Source organism: Trachurus japonicus, chromosome 15, assembly GCF_045865225.1.
Source record: "Trachurus japonicus isolate A0001 chromosome 15, Traja_1.0".
NCBI classification, from domain to species: Eukaryota; Metazoa; Chordata; class Actinopteri; order Carangiformes; family Carangidae; genus Trachurus; species Trachurus japonicus.
The window spans coordinates 1,847,051-1,870,019 of NC_140921.1; the positions used below are offsets into that span (position 1 = coordinate 1,847,051).

Sequence of the window (22,969 nt, forward strand, 5' to 3'; positions counted from 1 at the left end):
AGCTGTAACACATCGTCCTTCATGTTGGAGCCACTAGATCTGATCCTGGACCAGTCTGACCCCGGTAGTGTCTCCGTTTGTTGTTCAACCTGCTCACAGATAAAGTGCAGTCCTCTTCACTTTAAGCAACAACACCGAACACACAGCGGTGCTCGGAAAAAAGAAAAAATTGCACTTTTAAATATAAAGAAAATCAGAACGAGTAGAAAAGATTAAATAAAATATATGAAACATTGTTAAATAAGAACCGTCGCTCATCAGTCAGTGTCTTTCTCTAGCTTTCTAACCAACGTGTTTATACAAAACAGTTAATATTGATCATTGATCGGCCTCCATTGACAGGCGATGATGTCATCGTGTTGGTCCCGAGGAGACTGAGCTCGTAGCAGCTGATTGGTCCCGTCACACTCACACAGTACGGTAGACTGGATTATATTAGTACAACAGGCTATATTAGAGTACAACAGAGTGTAGTAGAGTAGAGTACAGTGTAGTGTAATAGATTACAGTAGAGTACATGGTGCAGGTGGGTTGTTATTTGATCAGCCTGGAGCGAAGTCGTCTCTTGATGATCTGATGGTCCGAGTCTTTCTCCTCCGGCTCTCTGCTGATGATCTGATCAGAAACGTGGAGAAAAAGAGTGATTTTCTGCCTCTGCACTGGTCTCACATTTGGACTTATTCTGACAAAACGGTAACTCCTATCAGAAAGAAACACAGATCAACGGTGTTGTAAGGACTTCCTGAACGATTTGGTGTGCTTTTGGTGTTTCTACAGTAAATATTTTGGAGACACTTGTGAGTTTAAAACATCGGTCCGTTCTGCTTCTCTCAGAAAATCTTTGTATTGGACTCAATGAGGAGCAGAGACAGACGTGGCCGCACTTTGAGGCTGATAATTCAAATTCTGTAAGTCTCTCTGACATTTTGAGCAGATGATGAGTGACAGAACAAGTTTGTCTACAAATTTGGAAAAAATTATGTGTGTAGAGTGTAAATTGTGGCCGGGCCGAGTGTGGAAAGAGTTTTTCTGGGCTTTCTCCCACTCTAACCGATGATGTCACCCACTCTGACACGAACATTCCGTGCAATACACACCCATTATAATCTCACAATTTCTCCAAAAATGATCATGGTCATTTATCAGGGATTGATCAAAAACTATATGACCTATCAAAACGTGGAGTAATACGACAATACACAAGACTTCTGCCTGAGCAGTAGACTTTTGTTAAACTCCAATGATTGTTCTTTTTCGCCCGTCCCATTGACTTCAATGCAATGATCTTTGTGTGTGTTAGTGTGTGTGTGTACTGACGGGGTGGGAGGGCAGGTCCATGGGCGAGCTGATCTCAGGTCTGTAGAGTTTCTTCTTGTTCTTCTTGGCTCTGAGGCTCAGGGAGGAAGAGGAGGAGAAGGAGGAAGAGGCGGCGGCCGACTCCACTTCTCCTCGTCCACTCACCAGACTCATCATCTTCTTGGCTGCAGATGAGAGAAACATCTGATCAGACGAGTTTTTAAACGTGTTTCTATTTTTATTATGGAAGCACCGATACCACTTTATTCCAAAACCAGTAGTGTATAAGTAGTACTTGTATTTGAGTACTCACTGATACCGACACCGAGTACTGACGCCATTACACATAAAGTTACTTTGAATTCATGTTTTTCCCCACAGATATGGTCTGTTATCTGAACAACATTCCTCAGTGTGTGTTTCTTGTACATAGTGACTGCCACAAGTTTCAGTGCAGTACAAACACTAATTTAACAACTTTGTCATTTAGCCTACTGACATTTAGGGTTGCAAAATTCCGTGAATTTTCAAAGTTGGAAACTTTCCATGGGAATTTATGGGAATATATGGTAGTAGTAGTAATATTTTACTCAACATTCATCATGTTTTTGTTTTTGTTATTCAGTAAAAGAATTGATCATTCATACAAGAATTAAAAGTTGATAAAGTTCTACTCACAAATAAATCAGTTGAAATGTTTTTTAATTGTATTATTTTGCATGGATGTCTGCTTATGACAAAACAAAATATTTGCATTTATGTTTGGATATGATACAGTTTGTTTAAATTACCCCCAATTTCCAGTTAATTCCCATAAATTCCCATAATTCCCAAGGAAAGTTTCCAATTTGGAATATTTCTAAAATTCCCCAGTTTAACTTCCCATGGAAAGTTTCTGGAAATATTCCGGAAATTTACTGGAAATTTTCCACCCTTTTGCAACCCTACTGACATTTAACATTAGTGCGCTGCCACACACACTGTCTGAAATTTAACTAAACAAAAGAACTCCCTGGATAAACTTTATTATACAACAAGTAGTTCCGACCAAGCAATCTGATTGGTCAATAAGACATTTAGAACGTGCTCAAATCAGCATTACAGCACGGCTGACTCATCACTGAAAATATTACTTCGCCATGTCATGTTGTTTACACATCTCCATGGCAACATGGATTTTTCGTAATTTATTACTCGTGAAAATAAATCACAAACTACATTGACCTCCTGTAGGTTGTTCCTGACAGCTGCCAAAGTCACATTTATAGAACAATTATGTTATTTTATTTTTTGTTAATATATTGTAAACTTCCCCGTTACAGCCGAGAGGATTGTCTCCCTCCCATGTGTGTAACGTTACAAAGTCGGAGAGACACGAGTTGTGATCGCGGTGAATATGTTTTTTAAAATATGGCCTGGAGCTGAATATTTTCATTGGATAAAACGGAGGTGATTACCTGTATGTTTCTCTCTCTCCCTCTCTCTTGCTTGCGCCTTTTGGGCTTTTAAATAATCTGGAGTAATCGTTTGGCTTTCTCTATCAGCTGTGTCGGCGACACGGCGCTATAACTTCATTTACATGCAGAGTTTGCGGTTGTAGAAGCTACATCTGTGAAAGGAAAAAAACGGCATCTTTGTCATAACTTGTGCGAGTTTGTGCGGTGTTGATTTAGTTCGGGAAAGTCCGAGACCGCGTTAAAACATGAACGTCAGCTCAGAGTTCACTCATCTGGGACTAGAAAATCATTTCTGTTGCTAGGTCGTTACTAAGGTTCGGACTATTTGCTGTAGAGGTGAACTAGGTTCCATTACACATAGGAGTCTACTGACGTGACTGATTGTGTTTCAGTTATTAGTCAGACCCCATTTATTTCCATGGAAACGGGAAGCACACTCGCAAAAAACTTTACATTTTGAGAGCAAAACGTCCATCAACATGAATATTTATTTAATTATACGCTTTATTTTGTTGGTAATTGTTGTATAATCGCAATATTACCCTCGAGGGTGTGCTTAAACGTAATTTGAGCACTTCGGTGATGCTTGCGGACCTCGGCGCAAGCGCCTCGGTCCTGACCGCATCACCGTCGTGCTCAAATGACGTTAAAGCACACCCTCTCGGGTAATATTGCTTAATTGTCCCACAGGGGAAATTTGTTGTGGACTCGAGTGCATGGTAAAAGCTGCCATAGACAATAAAATTACCTAAAATACATAAGACAAGTCTATGCAACTATGCAAGTCCGCTCGCTTTTCTGCTGTTTTGCTACAACCCTCCTTCTGGCCGTGTGCAAGTCGGCGATAAATCAATAAATGGAGCGACCGGATAACGTTGCATAACACATACGATGTTACCGTGTGTGTGTAGTTAATGATCACAATTACTCTGGAGCTTTTTAACGAAGGTAAAAATGTAGCAGAGCCACGGGAGAAACTCTGCTTAGTTCCTCTTTAAGTTGCTGGTGTCGTCAGCGGTAGATTTCGTCTCCTCTCCAGAGTTTTGCTTTGTTTTTGTTGCTCTATCTGAAATAATGAGAAAACCAGAGGAGTGAAGGTGAGAGAGGAGGAAGAAGAGGAGGAGGACGAGCAGCAGCATCGAACCCTGAGGCCACAATTAACTGAGACTCTCCTGAGGACGAACCAGACCAGACCGGTTCAGTCCAACATGTCCGCCCGTCCCCTCCTCCTCCTCCCTCCACGGTCACTCTGTCGTCCTTCATCCCAACAGCTCAGACAGGAAGTCACAGCTTCGTCCTCTGTGTCTCATTTAAACTGTGAAACTCAACAACGTCAACCTGAGGCTCCTGATTGGCTCCTGTCCCGAAGCTTCCTGATTGGCTCCTGAGGTCACGTGACCAGTGAAACGCCTCGGCCTGCTCTGTTCTCTGTTGTTGTGTTTGGGTCTTAAAGGACAATTCCGGGCAAATTCAACTCTGGGCTGTATGTTCCTAACATTTTAGGTCTAACAGAAGGAATCTGAAGGTTTTCAGTTTAATGTCTCTTGTTTTGCGGTAGTTATGGTCTGTCCCCGCATCGCCACGGCAACGATGAATGGGAGCGGATTGAAGTTCTGCTGCTTAGGCTGTTTCCATCCCTCAAAGCCACAGACAGCGTCAGATGGAGACTCAAACATGCAGCCAGAAGTTTATTTACTTGAAGCAAGTCCAGAGTTGATATTCCTGTGTTTATGACACAAACGGGAGCTTCCCACTGCACCTGAACACACCGAGCGTCAACTTGGGTCTCGACTCCGCCAGACTTTGAATTAGATCTAGTTTTACAAACATGTCGGCTTGTTGAAGTAGATAAACTTCTGGCTGCATGTTTGAGTCTCCATCTGACGCTGTCAGTGGCTTTGAGGGATGGAAACAGCCTAAGCAGCAGAACTTCAATCCGCTCCCATTCATCGCTGCCGTGGCGACGCGGGGACAGACCATAACTACCGCAAAACAGGAGCAACTAAACTGAAAACCTTCAGATTCCTTCTTTTAGACCTAAAATGTTAGGAACATGCAGCCCCGAGTTGAATTTGCCCAGAATTGTCCTTTAATTTAACTCCAGACTCAGTTCCTCGTCAATGACGTCATCCACGGAGCTGTGGACTGGGTGTTTAAATTCACATTTCCTCTTCTTTACTGAGTCTTTCAAAATAAAAGTCCTGTAACCGTCAAACCAACAGGGTGAGCGGAGCTGGTTCCTCTGTCTGTCGGCCATTGTTCTGCAGTTTACCCAGAATTCACTGCACCACGGTCCAGAGTTGGGCGGTTTAGTGCAGCAGATGAACTGGACTTTGTTAATTAATTTCGTTATCTCAGTGATTTTCTCACATTAATCTATAAGAATCATCTGAGTGAAGATCTAATATTGATCTGTTGGTTTGTAATAAGGAGCTGAGTATTAAACCTCAGCTCCTCCTCTTCCTGCTGAGGTAACTGAGGTAACTGAGGTAACCGAGGTAACGGGTCGTCACCATCACACTGACCTTTAGAGCCGAGCAGCGTGGGCGAGCTCTGCAGGAAGTCTCCGATCTTCTGCAGCGTCCCCTCCTTCCTGCTGCGGACGCTGCTGGGGGAGTCATGGCGACCGGCGGGGGAGGAGCTCTGGTCACGGAGAACAGACCCCAGGTCAGTCAGGGTGTTTACAACATCTACCTTTATTCTGAAGGAGCTTCAATACAAACATCTACTTTTACTCTGAAGGAGCTTTAACACAAACATCTACCTTTATTCTGAAGGAGCTTTAACAGAAACATCTACCTTTATTCTGAAGGAGCTTTAAAGCAGATATCAGTGGAATGTTTTTGTTAATATAAGTCCTAAATAGTCCTATTTTCCGTCAGCAATCACTTACATGAAGTATTTCAGCCTAAACACGAGTCTCTCCGTCACTCTGCTCTGCTGTAACCCGAGGAGAAAATTTTCCTTGTGGGATACAAGTGTTATCCAATGAGGGGAGAGAACGGCATGAAGGGCTGTGTGTGCAGCCAAGGGATGCGCGTGAATGTGGTGACGTAGCACGAGGACCAATTGATGCCTGACAAGGGCGGGGGCTGCTAACTCATGGTGCGTTCAAGGAAACTCGTACTTTGTGTTTTTCCTTCCTGTGAAGTCATACCAGTTCGATCTGGTACGAGTTCACGGGTCGGAAGTTACGAGTGGCCGTTATAGGGAACTTTCACAGACAACAGGACGGTAAAAACACGAGCTACGGGTTACCTGGAACGCTACCAAGTCGTAGTTGTGACTTGAAGCTGTAACTTACGGTTTCAAAAGCCTGCCTTGAACACAGCATTAGCCGAAACGGCCGTGCCGATGATATCTGCTTTAACACAAACATCTACCTTTATTCTGAAGAAGCTTTAACACAAACATCTACCTTTATTCTGAAGGAGCTTTAACGCAAACATCTACCTTTATTCTGAAGGAGCTTTAACGCAAACATCTACCTTTATTCTGAAGGAGCTTTAACGCAAACATCTACCTTTATTTTGAAGGAGCTTTAACACAAACATCTACAGTACCTTTATTTTGAAGGAGCTTTAACACAAACATCTACAGTACCTTTATTTTGAAGGAGCTTTAACACAAACATCTACTTTTATTCTGAAGGAGCTTTAACACAAACATCTACCTTTATTCTGAAGGAGCTTTAACGCAAACATCTACCTTTATTCTGAAGGAGCTTTAACACAAACATCTACTTTTATTCTGAAGGAGCTTTAACACAAACATCTACCTTTATTCTGAAGGAGCTTTAACGCAAACATCTACCTTTATTCTGAAGGAGCTTTAACACAAACATCTACTTTTATTCTGAAGGAGCTTTAACACAAACATCTACCTTTATTCTGAAGGAGCTTTAATACAAACATCTACTTTTATTCTGAAGGAGCTTTAATACAAACATCTACCTTTATTCTGAAGGAGCTTTAACACAAACATCTACTTTTATTCTGAAGGAGCTTTAACACAAACATCTACCTTTATTCTGAAGGAGCTTTAACACAAACATCTACTTTTATTCTGAAGGAGCTTTAATACAAACATCTACCTTTATTCTGAAGGAGCTTTAACACAAACATCTACTTTTATTCTGAAGGAGCTTTAACACAAACATCTACCTTTATTCTGAAGGAGCTTCAACACAAACATCTACCTTTATTTTGAAGGAGCTTTAACACAAACATCTACCTTTATTTTGAAGGACCTTTAACACAAACATCTACCTTTATTCTGAAGGAGCTTCAATACAAACATCTACCTTTATTTTGAAGGACCTTTAACACAAACATCTACCTTTATTCTGAAGGAGCTTTAACACAAACATCTACTTTTATTCTGAAGGAGCTTTAACACAAACATCTACCTTTATTCTGAAGGAGCTTTAACACAATCATCTACTTTTATTCTGAAGGAGCTTTAACACAAACATCTACCTTTATTTTGAAGGAGCTTTAACACAAACGTCTCCTTTTATTCTGAAGGAGCTTTAACACAAACATCTACTTTTATTCTGAAGGAGCTTTAACACAAACATCTACCTTTATTCTGAAGGAGCTTTAACACAAACATCTACCTTTATTTTGAAGGAGCTTTAACACAAACGTCTCCTTTTATTCTGAAGGAGCTTTAACACAAACATCTACCTTTATTCTGAAGGAGCTTTAACACAAACATCTACTTTTATTCTGAAGGAGCTTTAACACAAACATCTACCTTTATTTTGAAGGAGCTTTAACACAAACGTCTCCTTTTATTCTGAAGGAGCTTTAACACAAACATCTACCTTTATTCTGAAGGAGCTTTAACACAAACATCTACTTTTATTCTGAAGGAGCTTTAATACAAACATCTACCTTTATTCTGAAGGAGCTTTAACACAAACGTCTCCTTTTATTCTGAAGGAGCTTTAACACAAACATCTACCTTTATTCTGAAGGAGCTTTAACACAAACATCTACCTTTATTCTGAAGGAGCTTTAACACAAACATCTACCTTTATTCTGAAGGAGCTTTAACACAAACATCTACCTTTATTCTGAAGGAGCTTTAACACAAACATTTAGTTTTTAGTGTGTGTGTGTGTGTGTGTGTGTATATCACCTCCTCTTGGTGTGGGGTCAGCTTCGGAGTCACTTTGGTCCTGGTGTTCCTCCTGTTCTCCGCCTCCACCTCCTCCTAAAACACACAAAAACAAACACAAACACACACACACACACACACACACACACACACAGGGTTGGTATCCAGCGGCAACAACAACAGAGTGATGAGGTCGTGTCATGTGGAGAGAAAACGACTCCACTTCAGGACGATCAAACTCAAAATCGTCCGTTTCTCACAAACACATTAAAGCTGAGAGTCTGGGACGACGATGATGATGGTGATGATGTAGAAAACAAACTGCAGCCAAGTGGAAACAGAGTGAATTACAAACTATTTTGTTGAATTTAACACAACAAATTTTAAAACAAGTCATCAAAGTGTTGGTTTGAACTCAGGTGGATGATTTGTTCGTCTTTAGGGAACGTTAGAGAAGTTGAAGTGCAGCAGCTTCAGATCAAAACAGCGTGAAACTTTATCTTCTGGTTTCAGAAGCAACATCACAAGAATCCACGACTCTCGTTCTTGGTTTGATGTGAGAAACAGACTTTTGTTCTCCTTAATGATTTTATTAAGAACCACAAAGAGTCATGGAAACGTATTGCATTCACTTGGAAAAAGTATTTAATTTATTTTTTGGTTTGTTTTTCTGATTATTATTTTTTTTTTTGAATGATTTTTTCCTGTTTTTCTGAGTAATTGTTTTTTCTGGCTTAACGAGATTTCAAAATCCGGCTGCAAGGAGCTCCCACCGGCAGGTAACGTAAAGACTGATTTCAAAATAAAGGCGACTCTCTCTGACAGCTTGGACGCACTAGACGCAGAACCGAAGCGCAGCGCCCTGGAGCGGAGGCAGTTTCAGATCGGCGCACATGTTAACCGGTCTGCCTGGCCGCACATCTCGCGCTGTGGAGCGCAGTGCGCGCGCCTGGAGCGCTTCAGTTCGGTTCATTTCTATTTTTCACGCGAGCCGCGCGCGCCGAGAGCGCCGTCTGTCAAGCTGGACAGACGTGGTCGTACCAGACAGGAAGTCGGGCACAGAAAAGGCGAGAGAATCCGGTCAATTTTCAAAATAAAATAATTAAATGATGATTAATTAAGTTGTTGCCCCTCCTTGAACCGCCACCTTACCGTGGTGGAGGGGTTTGAGCACCCGAATGATCCCAGGAGCTATGTTGTCCGGGGCTTAATGCCCCTGGTAGGGTCTCCCAAGGCAAACAGGTCCTAGGTGATGGGTCAGACTAAGAGCGGTTCCAAGCCCCTATGAAAATGAAAACATCGAGGAAGTGTACGTCGCCCGGACTGGCGTTACCGGGGCCCCACCCTGGAGCCAGGCCTGGGGTCGGGGCTCGCAGGCGAGCGTCTGGTGGCCGGGTCTTGGCCCACGGGACCCGGCCGGGCGCAGCCCGAACGAGCGACGTGGGCCCGCCCTCCCGTAGGCCCACCACCCGCGGGAGGGTTCATAAGGGGCAGGTGCCGTGTGATTTGGGTGGCAGCCGTGGGCGGGGGCCCCGGCGACCCAATCCCCGGACGACGACTCTGGCTTTAGGGACATGGAATGTCACCTCGCTGGGGGGGAAAGAGCCTGAGCTCGTGCGGGAGGCTGAGAGGTATCGACTAGAGATAGTCGGGCTCACCTCCACGCACAGCCTGGGCTCTGGAACCCAACTCCTTGAGAGAGGTTGGACTCTCTTCCACTCTGGAGTTGCCCATGGTGAGAGGCGGCGAGCTGGTGTGGGCTTGCTCATAGCTCCCCAGCTCAGCCGCCATGTGTTGGAGTTCTCCCCACTTAACGAGAGGGTCGTTTCCCTGCGCCTTCGGGTCGGGGATAGGTCTCTCACTGTCGTTTCGGCCTACGGGCCGAACGGCAGTGCAGAGTACCCGGCCTTCCTGGAGGCCCTGGGAGGGGTGCTGGAAAGTGCCCCAACTGGGGACTCCATCGTTCTGTTGGGGGACTTCAACGCTCACGTGGGCAGCGACAGTGTTACCTGGAGAGGTGTGATTGGGAGGAACGGCCTCCCCGATCTGAACCCGAGCGGTGTTTTGTTATTGGACTTCTGTGCTAGCCACAGTCTGTCCATAACGAACACCATGTTCGAGCATAAGGGTGTCCATCAGTGCACGTGGCACCAGGACACCCTAGGACGGAGGTCAATGATCGACTTTGTAGTCGTGTCATCTGACCTCCGGCCGTATGTCTTGGACACTCGGGTGAAGAGAGGGGCTGAGCTGTCAACTGATCACCACCTGGTGGTGAGTTGGATCCGCTGGCAGGGGAGGAAGCTGGTCAGACCTGGAAGACCCAAGCGTATCGTGAGGGTCTGCTGGGAACGTCTGGCAGAATCCCCTGTCAGGGAGGTCTTCAACTCCCACCTCCGGGAGAGCTTTGACCGGATTCCGAGGGAGGCCGGAGACATTGAGTCTGAATGGACCATGTTCTCCACTTCCATTGTTGACGCGGCCGTCCGGAGCTGTGGCCGTAAGGTCTCCGGCGCCTGTCGCGGCGGCAATCCCCGAACCCGGTGGTGGACACCGGAAGTAAGGGATGCTGTCAAGCTGAAGAAGGAGTCCTACCGAGCCTGGCTAGCTCGGGGGACCCCCGAGGCAGCTGACGGGTACCGGCAGGCCAAGCGGACGGCAGCCCGGGCGGTTACGGAAGCAAAAACTCGGGTCTGGGAAAAGTTCGGGGAGGCCATGGAGGAGGACTACCGGTCAGCCTCGAGGAAATTCTGGCAAACCATTCGGCGCCTCAGGAGGGGGAAGCAGTGCTCCGCCAACACTGTTTACAGTGGAGGAGGGGAGCTGTTGACCTCGACTGGGGATATCGTCGGGCGGTGGAAGGAATACTTCGAGGATCTCCTCAATCCCACTGACACGCCTTCCGTCAAGGAAGCAGAGGCTGAGGATTCAGAGGTTGATTCATTCATCACCCAAGCTGAAGTCACTGAGGTAGTCCGGAAGCTCCTCAGTGGCAAGGCACCGGGGGTGGATGAGATCCGCCCTGAGTACCTCAAGTCTCTGGATGTTGCGGGGCTGTCGTGGCTGACACGCCTCTGCAGCATCGCGTGGCAGTCAGGGACAGTGCCTCTGGACTGGCAGACCGGGGTGGTGGTCCCTCTCTTCAAAAAGGGGGACCGGAGGGTGTGTTCCAACTACCGGGGGATCACACTCCTCAGCCTCCCGGGGAAAGTCTATTCCAGGGTGCTGGAGAGGAGAATTCGGCCGATAGTCGAACCTCGGATTCAGGAGGAACAATGCGGTTTTCGCCCTGGCCGTGGAACGCTGGACCAGCTCTACACCCTCCGCAGGGTGCTCGAGGGCGCATGGGAGTTTGCCCAACCAGTCCACATGTGTTTTGTGGACTTGGAGAAGGCTTTCGACCGTGTCCCACGTGGCATCCTGTGGGAGGTGCTCCGAGAGTATGGGGTCGGTGGCCCTCTGCTGAGGGCTGTACGGTCCCTGTATGACCGGAGCAGGAGCTTGGTTCGCATTGCCGGCAGTAAGTCAGACCTGTTCCCGGTGCGTGTTGGACTCCGGCAGGGCTGCCCTTTGTCACCGGTTCTGTTCATTATTTTTATGGACAGAATTTCTAGGCGCAGCCAAGTGCCGGAGGGGGTACGGTTCGGGAGCCACTTGATTTCATCTCTGCTTTTTGCGGATGATGTGGTCTTGTTGGCTCCCTCGAGCCAGGACCTTCAGCATGCACTGGGGCGGTTTGCAGCCGAGTGTGAAGCAGCTGGGATGAGAATCAGCACCTCTAAGTCCGAGGCCATGGTTCTCGACCGGAAAAAGGTGGCTTGCACCCTCCAGGTCGGGGGAGAGTTCCTGCCTCAGGTGGAGGAGTTTAAGTATCTTGGGGTCTTGTTCACGAGTGAGGGGAGAACGGAGCGCGAGATCGACAGGCGGATCGGTGCGGCGGCCGCAGTAATGCGGTCATTGTATCGGTCCGTCGTGGTGAAGAAGGAGCTGAGCCGAAAGGCAAAGCTCTCGATTTACCGGTCGATCTACGTTCCCACCCTCACCTATGGTCATGAACTCTGGGTCATGACCGAAAGAACTGGATCCCGAATACAAGCGGCCGAAATGAGTTTCCTCCGCAGGGTGGCGGGGCGCTCCCTTAGAGATAGGGTGAGGAGCTCTGTCACCCGGGAGGAGCTCGGAGTAGAGCCGCTGCTCCTCCACATCGAGAGGAGCCAGCTGAGGTGGCTCGGGCACCTGTATAGGATGCCCCCTGGACGCCTCCCTCGTGAGGTGTTCCGGGCATGTCCCACCGGGAGGAGGCCCCGAGGAAGACCCAGGACACGCTGGAGTGACTACGTCACTCGGCTGGCCTGGGAACGCCTTGGGGTCCCCCCGGAAGAGCTGGAGGAAGTGTCAGGGGAGAGGGAAGTCTGGGGTTCCCTGCTCCGACTGCTGCCCCCGCGACCCGGACTCGGATAAGCGGTGGACAATGGATGGATGGATGGATAATTAAGTTGTTGCTTGTCCATCTATACATATTTGACCGTTGCGTCTGCACATGGGGCACACAGACACATGTTTAAAATGACGTGTGTGTGGAAAACCGAGTGAATACGAGTATGAACGACTGCAGTCGATGTCTGACCGGCGCGGAGAGAGGAGGAGAAGTAGCTCCCAGTGCGACCACCCAAGCGCCCGAGAAGCCGCGCGCAGTGCGTCCAAGGGGTGAGGTGAAGTTCTGTAATAACAGGTCTTCTCCTTTTAATATCGATCTGAATTTACAGGGAACAGAGTCACAATAAGAAACATGAGTGGGTTTTTCCTTTGAAAATCTACATCACCGCGCAAATCATGCAATTGAATCCATTTTGGAAATTAAAATAAAATCTAAAAAAATCTGTTAGAAAAACTGAAAAAAATATTCAAAAAAACAAACCAAAAAATAAATTACTCAGAAAAAACAGTTTTTTTCCCCACGTGAATGCAATATGCTTCCGTAAAGTGTCCATATATCTATGAAAAACTTTCTTTTAGTAATAACACACAATTATTTAACCAGACAGGCAGCTGACGGTTGTTTTACTTCACACAAACATTAAACTACATCAACTAGAAACTCAGTACCAAACTATATTAAACAACTAAATATATGTGCTTTAAAAAAAAGGCTCTAAAGGAACATTATTTAAAGAAGAACTTTCACTAATTAAGATGTTGTCCTTGATGTAAAGATATGGGTTATTATATATTCTAGTCAATTATTAATATATGGGTATTATTATATTATAAAAACTCAGTGGGAGCCGTCGCCTTGTTCATTTTAATTGTAGTTATTTAAAATATATGTAACATTGTCAGTGTATTGTTTCATGTCTATGTCTGTATTGTTCAGTGTGAATGTTTATAATCAAACAAAAATAACTTTTATATTATATTACCATATTATTTATATTTCTGAAGTTATAATATCTGACAGTAAAAACTACAACTTGATGATTTTATTATTACTATCTGAAGCTGTTTGTGGTTCAGTTCGACTCCTCTGTGGCTTCGTTCAGTCTGAAGTTCCTCTCTTCTCTTCCTCCAGTCACAGAGAATATTCTGGGATGTTAATGTAAAGAGCTTCAGAAGTTCATCCTGATCAAACACAAACTCTCTGACTGAGTTCAACCAGACAAACGACAGAGTTAAAGAACCGATGAAACAGAAACTTCCTCCTCAGACTTCAGTCCATTAATACGTTCATTATGAAAACATGAAAACACCAGAGTTATGAAACCTGAAACACTGAAGGACATTTATTCATCTGTTGTTTCTATACTATAATAATAATAATAATAATAATAATAACACTGTGTTTATCCTCTCAGATGATGGTACAGATGTTACAGCTGCACGGGCCAGAGAGGTTGAGGAGGAGGAGAAGGAAGAAGAGAAGGAGGAGGAGGAAGAGGAGCAAGAAGAAGAGAAGGAGCAAGGAGAGGGGGAGGAAGAAGGAAGGGAGCAATGGAGGAGTTGGGGGAGGAAGAGGAGAAGGAAGAGAAGGAGGGAGGTGGAGGAGGATGAGGAGAGAGGAGGTAAAATAAAAGGAGGAGGAGAAGAACAGAGGAAGAGGAGGAGGTGGAGAGAAGAAATGGAGAAAGAGGAGGAAGAATAGAGAGAAAGAGGAGAAGGAGGAAGAGAAGGAGGAGAAAGAAAAAGAGAAAGAAGAGGAGGAAAGAGGAGGAGGAAGAATAGAGAGGAAGAGGAGGAGGAATAGAGAGAAAGAGGACGAAGAGGAATACAGAGGAAGAGGAGGAGAAAGGAAGAGGAGGAGGAATAGAGAGAAAGAGGAGGAAGAAGAAGAAGAAGAGGAGGAATAGAGAGGAGGAGGATGAGGAATAGAGAAGAAGAGGAGGAAGAAGAGGAGGAGGAGGAAGAAGAAGAAGAGGAGGAATAGAGAGAAAGAGAAGAGGAGGGGGAGGAAGAGGAAGAGGAGGAATAGAGAGAAAGAGGAGGAAGAAGAAGAGGAGGAATAGAGAGAAAGAGGAGGAAGAAGAGGAGGAGGAGGAAGAAGAAGAGGAGGAATAGAGAGAAAGAGGAGGAAGAAGAAGAAGAAGAGGAGGAATAGAGAGAAGAGGAGGAAGAAGAAGAAGAAGAGGAGGAATAGAGAGTAAGAGGAGGAAGAAGAGCAGGAGGAATAGAGAGAAAGAGGAGGAAGAAGAAGAAGAAGAGGAGGAATAGAGAGTAAGAGGAAGAAGAGGAGGAGGAATAGAGAGAAAGAGGAGGAGGAATTGAGAGGACAAGGAGGAGGTGGAAGACTAGAGAGAAAGAGGAAGAGGAGGAGGAAGGGAAGGAGGACGTGGAAGAATAGAGAGAAAGAGAAGAAGGAGAGGAAGAAGAGGAGGAATAGAGAGGAAGAGGAGGAAGAGGAAGAGGACACTGCAGCTCGTCCTCAGAGTTAAGTCGTCATGACGACCACCGGGTCCTGTCTGATGTTTCCACCAACCGCCGCCCTGCGACCCTGTGACATCACTACGACATCATCGCTGATGGAGTCAGACAGGTTCTGAACCGCAGCGCCGTCACCGCGGAAACGCTCTCACACCCGGCAACCACACACACACACACACACACACACACACACACACACACACACACACACACACACACACACACACACACACACACACACACAGTATCACATCTATAACAACTACACACTGTTAATCAATAGTTTAATTAGTTTAATTAATAAATCTTCCCTCCTTCATTAACTCTAATTAGTCTGGTAATTAAATCACATTAATTAGAGTCAATGAAGGAAAAACGATGAAGAACTTTATTTTTAATCGTTAACTGATGAGAAACAGTGGAGTTAATTATTATAACGTGTCACTGTTGATCTTCTTCATCTGCACACGTCACCACTGAGACGGAGTCACATGACCAGGACGAGTGACGACTGGACTGATGTCATGAGTGATGTCATGAGTGATGTCATCAGTGATGTCATGTGGTGCAGTGTTTCCCCGACAACCGTTAAAAATTAAAAGCGTAAATAGAAGAAACTGTAAGAAGGAAACGGGATCAGATAAATCTATCCGTTCATTCAGAAATCAATAATCATTGAGCCTCTGTCAACCTGCTTCGTCGCCTAGTAACGATGCGAGTATCACTGCAGAGAGTGTGAGCATATTATAGGATGTTGAAGGTTTGTAGCGAGCGAACTATTATATGGTGCTGTGGAAAAAAAAGAAAAGATATTGTGATTGATTAAAGCGTGTGAACAGCGTCTTTTGCACATTACTTTCAGTGTAGACGCACGTCATGAGCACTCACAACCCAAAGCGACGTCGTAGCAGCACGTAGGGCTCTATGAAATCTGTTTTATTTTTTCCCAAATTCTGTTTTTTTTTTACCTTTTCCTCTTATTTTATGACCAAAAAGAGTGTGTTTTTAATGTTAATGACTAAAATGTAGACAAATTAAATATCAAGTATCAACTAAATATTGATGCTTATGAGCTTTAAACTATTTCCAGTAATATAAAGTATATTAGTTTAAAAAATAATGTCCCTGTTTTCCACATGGCTTTTAGAAAGCAGGTGGTCTTCATGTATTTTTTACTCTTCCAGTCAACGGGCTGTTGCAGAATTTACAAAACACTGCTTACTGCTCAGCTCTGTGTTGTCGGGATTATGTTGGGTTTCTTAGTTTCTTCGCCAAGTTTTGTTTAGTGGTTTTTATACCACCGGGCCTGAAAACATTCTAGGGGAAACACTGAGTGTGATGGTCGATGTGATGAGTTTGATGAGCTAATTGATGAGTGATGTGATGAATGCGATGAGTTCTGTAGCGACTAGATGATGAGGATGTGATGTGTTCAATGTCAAGTATAAAAGTCTGTACCTGGTGTTGTGTTCGTCGTTTACTCCTCCTGAAAATGTGAGACTTCAGAAAAAAAGAAACAGAAAAGTATTTTAGAGGATTTCACAGCTCAGTGGTAATCTGATTAGTAATCTGATTACTTTGTGTCACTACATTTTACAACAAGGGGAAATGATTGGTCTCTGATTGGTCCAGAAAATACAAAAAGTCAGTGACACTGTGACATCATCATGGCATGATCAGAGCCAATCAGAAGCCTCCATGAGCAACGACATCGTTATCTCCAAACATCTCGGCATGTGTCTGCCCATACAACGCAACCCGGGGTTTTCAAAATAAAACACAACCCTAGAGCTTTCAAAATAAAACTTGAGCGCAGATTACAACACAAAACAGAACCGGAGTTTCAAAATAAAATGTCAACCCCAGAGCTTTCAAAACAAAACACAACGCCAAGTTTCAAAATAAAACACCAAATGTAGTTTTCCAAAATAAAACACAACCCCAGAACTTTCAAAATAAAACTTAAGCGCAGTTTTCGACAAGAAACAGGAGTTTCCAAAATAAAATGTCAACCTCAGCGCAAAATAAGATGCAATCTGAAGTTTTCAAAATAAAAGTCCACTGAACAACTTTAAACCATAAATATTCCACGTGTTACAGCTTCTTAACTCAAATATTTATATATAACTCAGACAGAAGTTGTACAGATGTATATATAAAGTATGTATATATGTGTATATATATATTTACATGTTTAAGTAAGTATGTAAAATGTGTGAATGTTTCATCTGGTTTGACAGAGGGAACATTAAATCTTCATGGAGCTGAAGCTGCTTCATGTTTAATGTTCAACCCTCCAGACTCGGTCACGTGTCCTCACACTGCTGTAAAATATCTGTTTACATCCCTGTTGGTCAGTGTGTGTGTGTGTGTGTGTGTGTGTGTGTGTGTGTGTGTGTGTGTGTGTGTGTGTTTAACGTGCACGTGTGCGTCGCGTCCTGCTGCTTCTCAGTGCAACCGGCGCTGAAATCAACAAACTGAGAGAAATAAATGAATAAATAAATAAATGAAAAGAGAACAAGCAGCAGTGAATCATTCACACTGTGGATCCACTGATGATCAGCTGTTCATTCTGCTTTATAGCGTTTTGGTCAACACTTATATAATAATATAAATAAATAAAAAATATAATATGACTCAAGGCTACGACAGCATTAAAAACCACCAAGTCCTTTAGATCCTTTAGTTCACTGACGGATTAATCCTCCTTTTAGAAATAAATACAAAGACTCATTTTAATCTCTGTTCAGATATGAAATTAAGGAAACGGTTTATTTCTTCTTCCCTTCACCAAACAATAGGGGTGGGAGAAAAAATCGATTCACACGTATATCGCGATATCTTTGACGATTTTTAAATCGATTTTTTTATTTATTTTATTTTTTATATTGTGCAATGTGCATTTGTTCGCCTTTTTTACATACAGAGAGTCCAGGTTTTGAAAAGGGTTTAAGTTCACTTTATAATGGAGTATGTTAATTTATAGGCTCCTACAGTATTTGTGTGCAGATAAATGTTAAAAATGCTAAAGACTAAAAATCGAGAGAATCGCCAATATCGTAGAATCACAATTTAAATCGAATCGCCATCCAAAAAATCGCAGAAGAATCGAATCGGGAGAAAAGCGTATCGTCCCAGCCCTACCAAACAACGACTTTGACTGTTTAGTTTTCATGATGGAAACTGTTGATGAACTGTAACTGAGCCGAGCAGCAGAACCAGTCAGAACCGGTCTGAGCAGCAGGTTTGTACTTCCTAAGCCTCCTCTGGTCTCTGCTGTCTGTGACGCCGTGACGTCTCATCCTCAGAGCGTCTGAGCTCAGCAGGATCAGGACCCGACTGGTCCGAGTCAACAAGCTGTGAAGCTGCAGCTGAATAACAAACAAACAAACAAACCTAAAGACTGTTCAGCTCAGCCATGAAGTCAAAGCTCTGCAGAGAAACTCCATGGACTCTGAGTTTCCTTCCTTTTCTCTCTTCATTCTCATTCTCCACCTTAAAGGAGAAGTGCCGTTTTTTAAATATCTGGGGTCATAAAATCCGGTCGTTTATTCACCCATATAACTTTGGTGTCATTAGGATTTTTAGATCCACTCCAGAGGCGGAATCTACTGCTGCTGATTTTGTGCAACGTGGCTGAATATTTGTCAGACTTTGAGTTTGTGGAGGATGACTCTGAACATGACGGACGTCCTCACCGTTTAGAGTCAACAGAGGAGCAGATCTTTGAAAGGAGGATGTCGAGGCAGACAGAAGGACATCTGGCCAGAGAACAACAAACCGCTGCACGTCGTCCACTAATAGATAGTGAATAATAAACTGGCGGTGTTATTGTGGAGCAGCACTAGTGAATCATAACGAAATATTGGTGAAATAAACCAGTTTTGCAGCAGATAATGTGTTATTTATGGCGCTTTTCCACTAGTACCTGCTACCTGGCACTTTCTTGGTAACGCCTCGGCCCTGGTTCCAAGCGAGCCAAAGCGATACTAAACGTGATGTCAGCCGATCAAAGAGAGACAACACAGCGACTACTGCAATGATATGACGACCTCGCCCCCGCTGTGGAGGAGCTATGGAGCAGAGAAGAAGAGCACCTAAACCGAGCCGTGACTGCGTAGTGGAAAAGCACCATTAGAAGCTGCATGTCGGTGCCCCCATCACTGCCACTATATGGATATACGCAGCTCTGGATGGATCTAAATATAATCTGAAGGATCCTAATGACACCAACATTACATGGGTGAGTTAAGTTGAAGACCATCCTGGGTGACCCCCAACACCCTCTACACAAAACCCTCTCAGGTCAGAGGAGCAGCCGCAGTAAAAGGCTCATCTCCCTGACCTGCAGAACTGAAAGATTTAAGAGATCATTTGTTCCTGCTGCAATCGTTTTATATAACACTTGTTAAAATGTATTTTTTTTTTTGTGTTCATCTTTTTTGTGTCATTGTTGTGTGAGCTACTGGACTAACTTGAATTTCCCTGCTAGGGATGAATAAAGTATTCTCTATTCTTCTCTATTCTATTCTAAACCACAGGATTTTATGACAGAAACCAGGTCCAGGTTGTAAAAAACGGCACTGCTCCTTTAAGGTGGGAATCCTGCAGAGTTCCTCTTTAAAAGGAGAAAATAGATGAAGTTTTTAACTTCATGTCTCTGGGCTCTACATGAAGCCACAGCTGATGAGGAGCGACACTGAGATGGATCGACTCCGACTGTTTTCATCTGACCGACCTCAAAAATGCTAATCTCTCTCTCTCTCTGTGTGTGTGTGTGTGATGCTCGCTCGCTCCCTGACCCCTGATGTTTGGTCCATTAATCAGCGGTGAAGCCGCTCCGACCCGGATCAAGGAGAGGTGAGGCCCAGCCGGTGGACAGAGCCGCTCCGTCCACATGATGTAAAACCTCCTCCGTCAAACCAACGGCTCGTCTGTCACCTTGAAGCCGTAAAACGAGTCACTTCCTATTGGTTCGTACCGTTCACCTTCACTAACTCACACCGGGACGCAGGAATAATACATGATGATGATGACAATGTATAGTTTTACTTTTAGCATAAGAAAATGCAACCTGGTCGTTTTTAAGGACGTGAGGAGTCGTTAAATAAAAACCACAGAGGTATTAAGTTACTAACAGTGGTCATTATCTATCATTAACTGACCAAAAACAACAAAAAACAGACATATTGCCCTCCAGTTCAATTTTATTACCAGTTATTTAGAATAGGGATGTCACGATCATAGATTTTCTTGGTATGATTACTGTCAGAGAAATAAACACGGTACGGATTGCGATTATCATGATTTTTATGCATTAATTAAATTCACAACACTATGAATGTGTAAAATCAAATATAGTCAAAATGCAGAGCGCCCGTCCATCAGCCTGTGAGCGGCAGTTTTTGGTGAGAAAATCAATACATTTCTGAATTTATGATTTATTACAAACAATATTGACTGTATCTAGCAAGTCACTGACGTCCTGGCTGAGGAGAATCTCAACGCTGATAGGCTGCGTCGCTGCGTGTCATCACGAATGTGTGTTATTGTCTTCCTAATGTGTATTTATTAATGTGTATAGGATGTGTCCTTTTCCATGTGGTATTTTATTTAATTGTTGCTCTTTATAAAGGTTACCCTTTACAATCAGTCCTATCAAACCTGTCATTCGCGCCGTTGGCACAAATTTGCATGTATTCGTGTCTTTGCGTTGCCTTTGTATGTAATCATGTCACGCAAAAGATTTGCCTGCCGTCCGGTGTGAACGTTGAAGTAAAACAAGTCGGAGGCTGCTGCTTTAAAGGCCCCATGGCATGAAAAATGTGATTTTGGTTATTTTTTGGTGCTTGGGGAGGTCTCTGGGCCACGTATATACTGCCCCATGCATCAAACTGGTCATAAACAGAGAAACACACACCGCCCATTTGTAGGAACTGTCTCTTTAAGACGAGCGGATAGCACTTCCTCCTTTCTGTGATGTCACACACAAGGTAACTCCGCCCACCGTGACCAGTTGGTTTTTTTCAATTTTTATGAATGCAGCTTAGGTTTCAGTTACTTGCCTGTGATTGGCCCGACCACACGCCACTCAAAAACAGTGAGCCAATCAGAGGAGAGGTTCTCATTCTCTCTTCTGATTGGCCAAATGACCTGTGGCTGCTAGAGCTCCGGAAAGAGGCAACAGAAAGGGGCAGTAGAAACAATATTAAGCAGATCACAGGTACTCAAAACCAATGATACGTCTTGTTAGGGAAATAAACCCAGAGAAAAGTGCACAGCATGAGCCTTTAAAACAGTCATCAGTATTTAGTATTTTTGTATTTTCCATCTTCACTGAGCAGCAGATTTGTGTGAGATGAATTAAAACCTGTCTCCAGTTCTGCAGCTGAAGCTAATGAAAATCCAGACTTCTATTGGAGAATTTATGTTAATTAGTTCAGTTTGTTGATATTTTATTAATGTATGTGTGATGCTCTGATCGTGATGATGTACAGCTACGTAGACTGGTTTAGGACCAGCATGCACCGGGGCAGACTGCGTTCACACCACCACAGCAGTCTCTGTTTGGATAATAAATCATGGAGGGAACTCGGCGGTCGCTGGTTTGGACGATTCATTCTTTCTGGTGCGTTAATACCCATGATGCACCAGTGGCCTTTAGACTTATTGGGTCTCATTCATGAAACGTGAGCAGCACGGATTTTTGTGTAAACCCTGAGCAGCGCAAATTTACGTGGATTTCCGCATTCATCAATCTTTTAGTAGTGCTGATTTTTTCGTAGCTACTCACAAAATCTACACCTGCTCCGGACTGTGTGTAGCGCTTGTGTAAATGTAGGAATGCAAATAAATACTGCTTGTCACTGTTGAAAATTACAATTTTAATCCGTATTACTCTCTCTCATGTTCAAAATACGCCGACGCCTTTGAAACACGTAATTTGAACATGACAAACAATTAGAAATATTTGGAGAGAGAGACGTTTTAGAGATCGGACACGCACAAACACGTCAAGGCTCCATCTAATGATGATAATAATCTGATATAAAACCGGAAAAAACTTTTTTGTGTTGCTACAGTAGGCTACACGCTTGGTGGACACACACTTCACCCTGCGCAGCAGCGCAGTCGGCACCGGTTTGGATGGAGCTGTGACAGACGGCTGGTGCTTCTGTAACAATATAACCTGCCTATATAACTTCATGTGTTGATACAACCATGCTCCTCTACAGCTGAGGCTGTGAAGAGCCTCCTCCTCCCGTCGCTGCTGTAGCTCTGTAGTTGTGTGTATTTTTATTTTTATTTTTTTTCATGTTTCATATCGAACTATTCTGGCTTTACTTCTTAAACGGTTCTTTAATCAACCAAGGATAGGCCTACTTAATTCACTACATCTGTTTCTTCCCTCCAGCCTTTGACCTGTCCCAGTCACATCACTACTAGGCTAACAGAAGAGAATTAAATATTTTTTCTGGACTCCACTTCACCCAAAATGACTTCGATCCGTGATCTCTCTCTTTTTTTCTCTCTCTCCCTCTTTCCTCGTTTGCGTCATGGCCGCAGGTGAGCAGGATGCACCTACCTCCTAATATGGTGGTCAGGATCTCCTTATATGGCTATTCATGTATGGAGATCTATGCTAATTGCTGATCACCGGGGGTGTGTTGTTAGTTTACGATGGGTTGGGATTCATCATCTTACACACGTGTTTCCGATCAAATCTGAGTTTCCCGCACCGTTCATGAATCCGGAGTAGAGTTTTAGTAACGTGAGTTTTTATGTGCAAATCTACACACAGATTTACTCACGTTTCATGAATGAGACCCATTGAACGCAGCTTTTCCTCTCCACTGCTCTTCATTTCCACAAGAATCACAAAGTTAAAACTCTGATGATCGACGACGTCCAGAGTTTCTGTGGCGGCGGCGGCCGTGTTGGGTTTTCTGACGGTTTTGGTTTTTTCTCGACCGCATCCAGTGACGTACAGGAAGTTTCCAAATCCTTAACCCGCCACAATAAAAGCCCCCCCCTCCGGCTCAGCCACACAGTTTATATTTAACTGTTGTTTGTCCGATCGCCTCGGTGACGGTCACACTGGGGGTTTGTGTGTGTGTGTGCGTGGAGTGACGCACATACGATGTGTGTCAGAGACGTTAGTTGACCCAATCTGTTCC

The 22,969-nt window shown here is 44.2% G+C and overlaps 1 protein-coding gene across 1 annotated transcript in view; it reads right to left on the reverse strand.

The window, feature by feature from the left end:
- Positions 1 to 350: 350 nt before the first annotated feature.
- The window catches only part of kif20ba (kinesin family member 20Ba), a 105,063-nt gene continuing 82,444 nt past the window's right edge, over positions 351 to 22,969 (reverse strand). The window contains exons 31-35 of the mRNA XM_085799196.1: positions 16,251 to 16,292; positions 7,899 to 7,973; positions 5,279 to 5,396; positions 1,318 to 1,481; positions 351 to 615 (exon numbers count right to left, since the gene is read on the reverse strand). Of these exons, the coding sequence (XP_085655322.1) occupies positions 535 to 615; positions 1,318 to 1,481; positions 5,279 to 5,396; positions 7,899 to 7,973; positions 16,251 to 16,292 (480 nt within the window). The 3' untranslated portion in view covers positions 351 to 534. The remainder of the gene's footprint in view (positions 616 to 1,317; positions 1,482 to 5,278; positions 5,397 to 7,898; positions 7,974 to 16,250; positions 16,293 to 22,969) is intronic.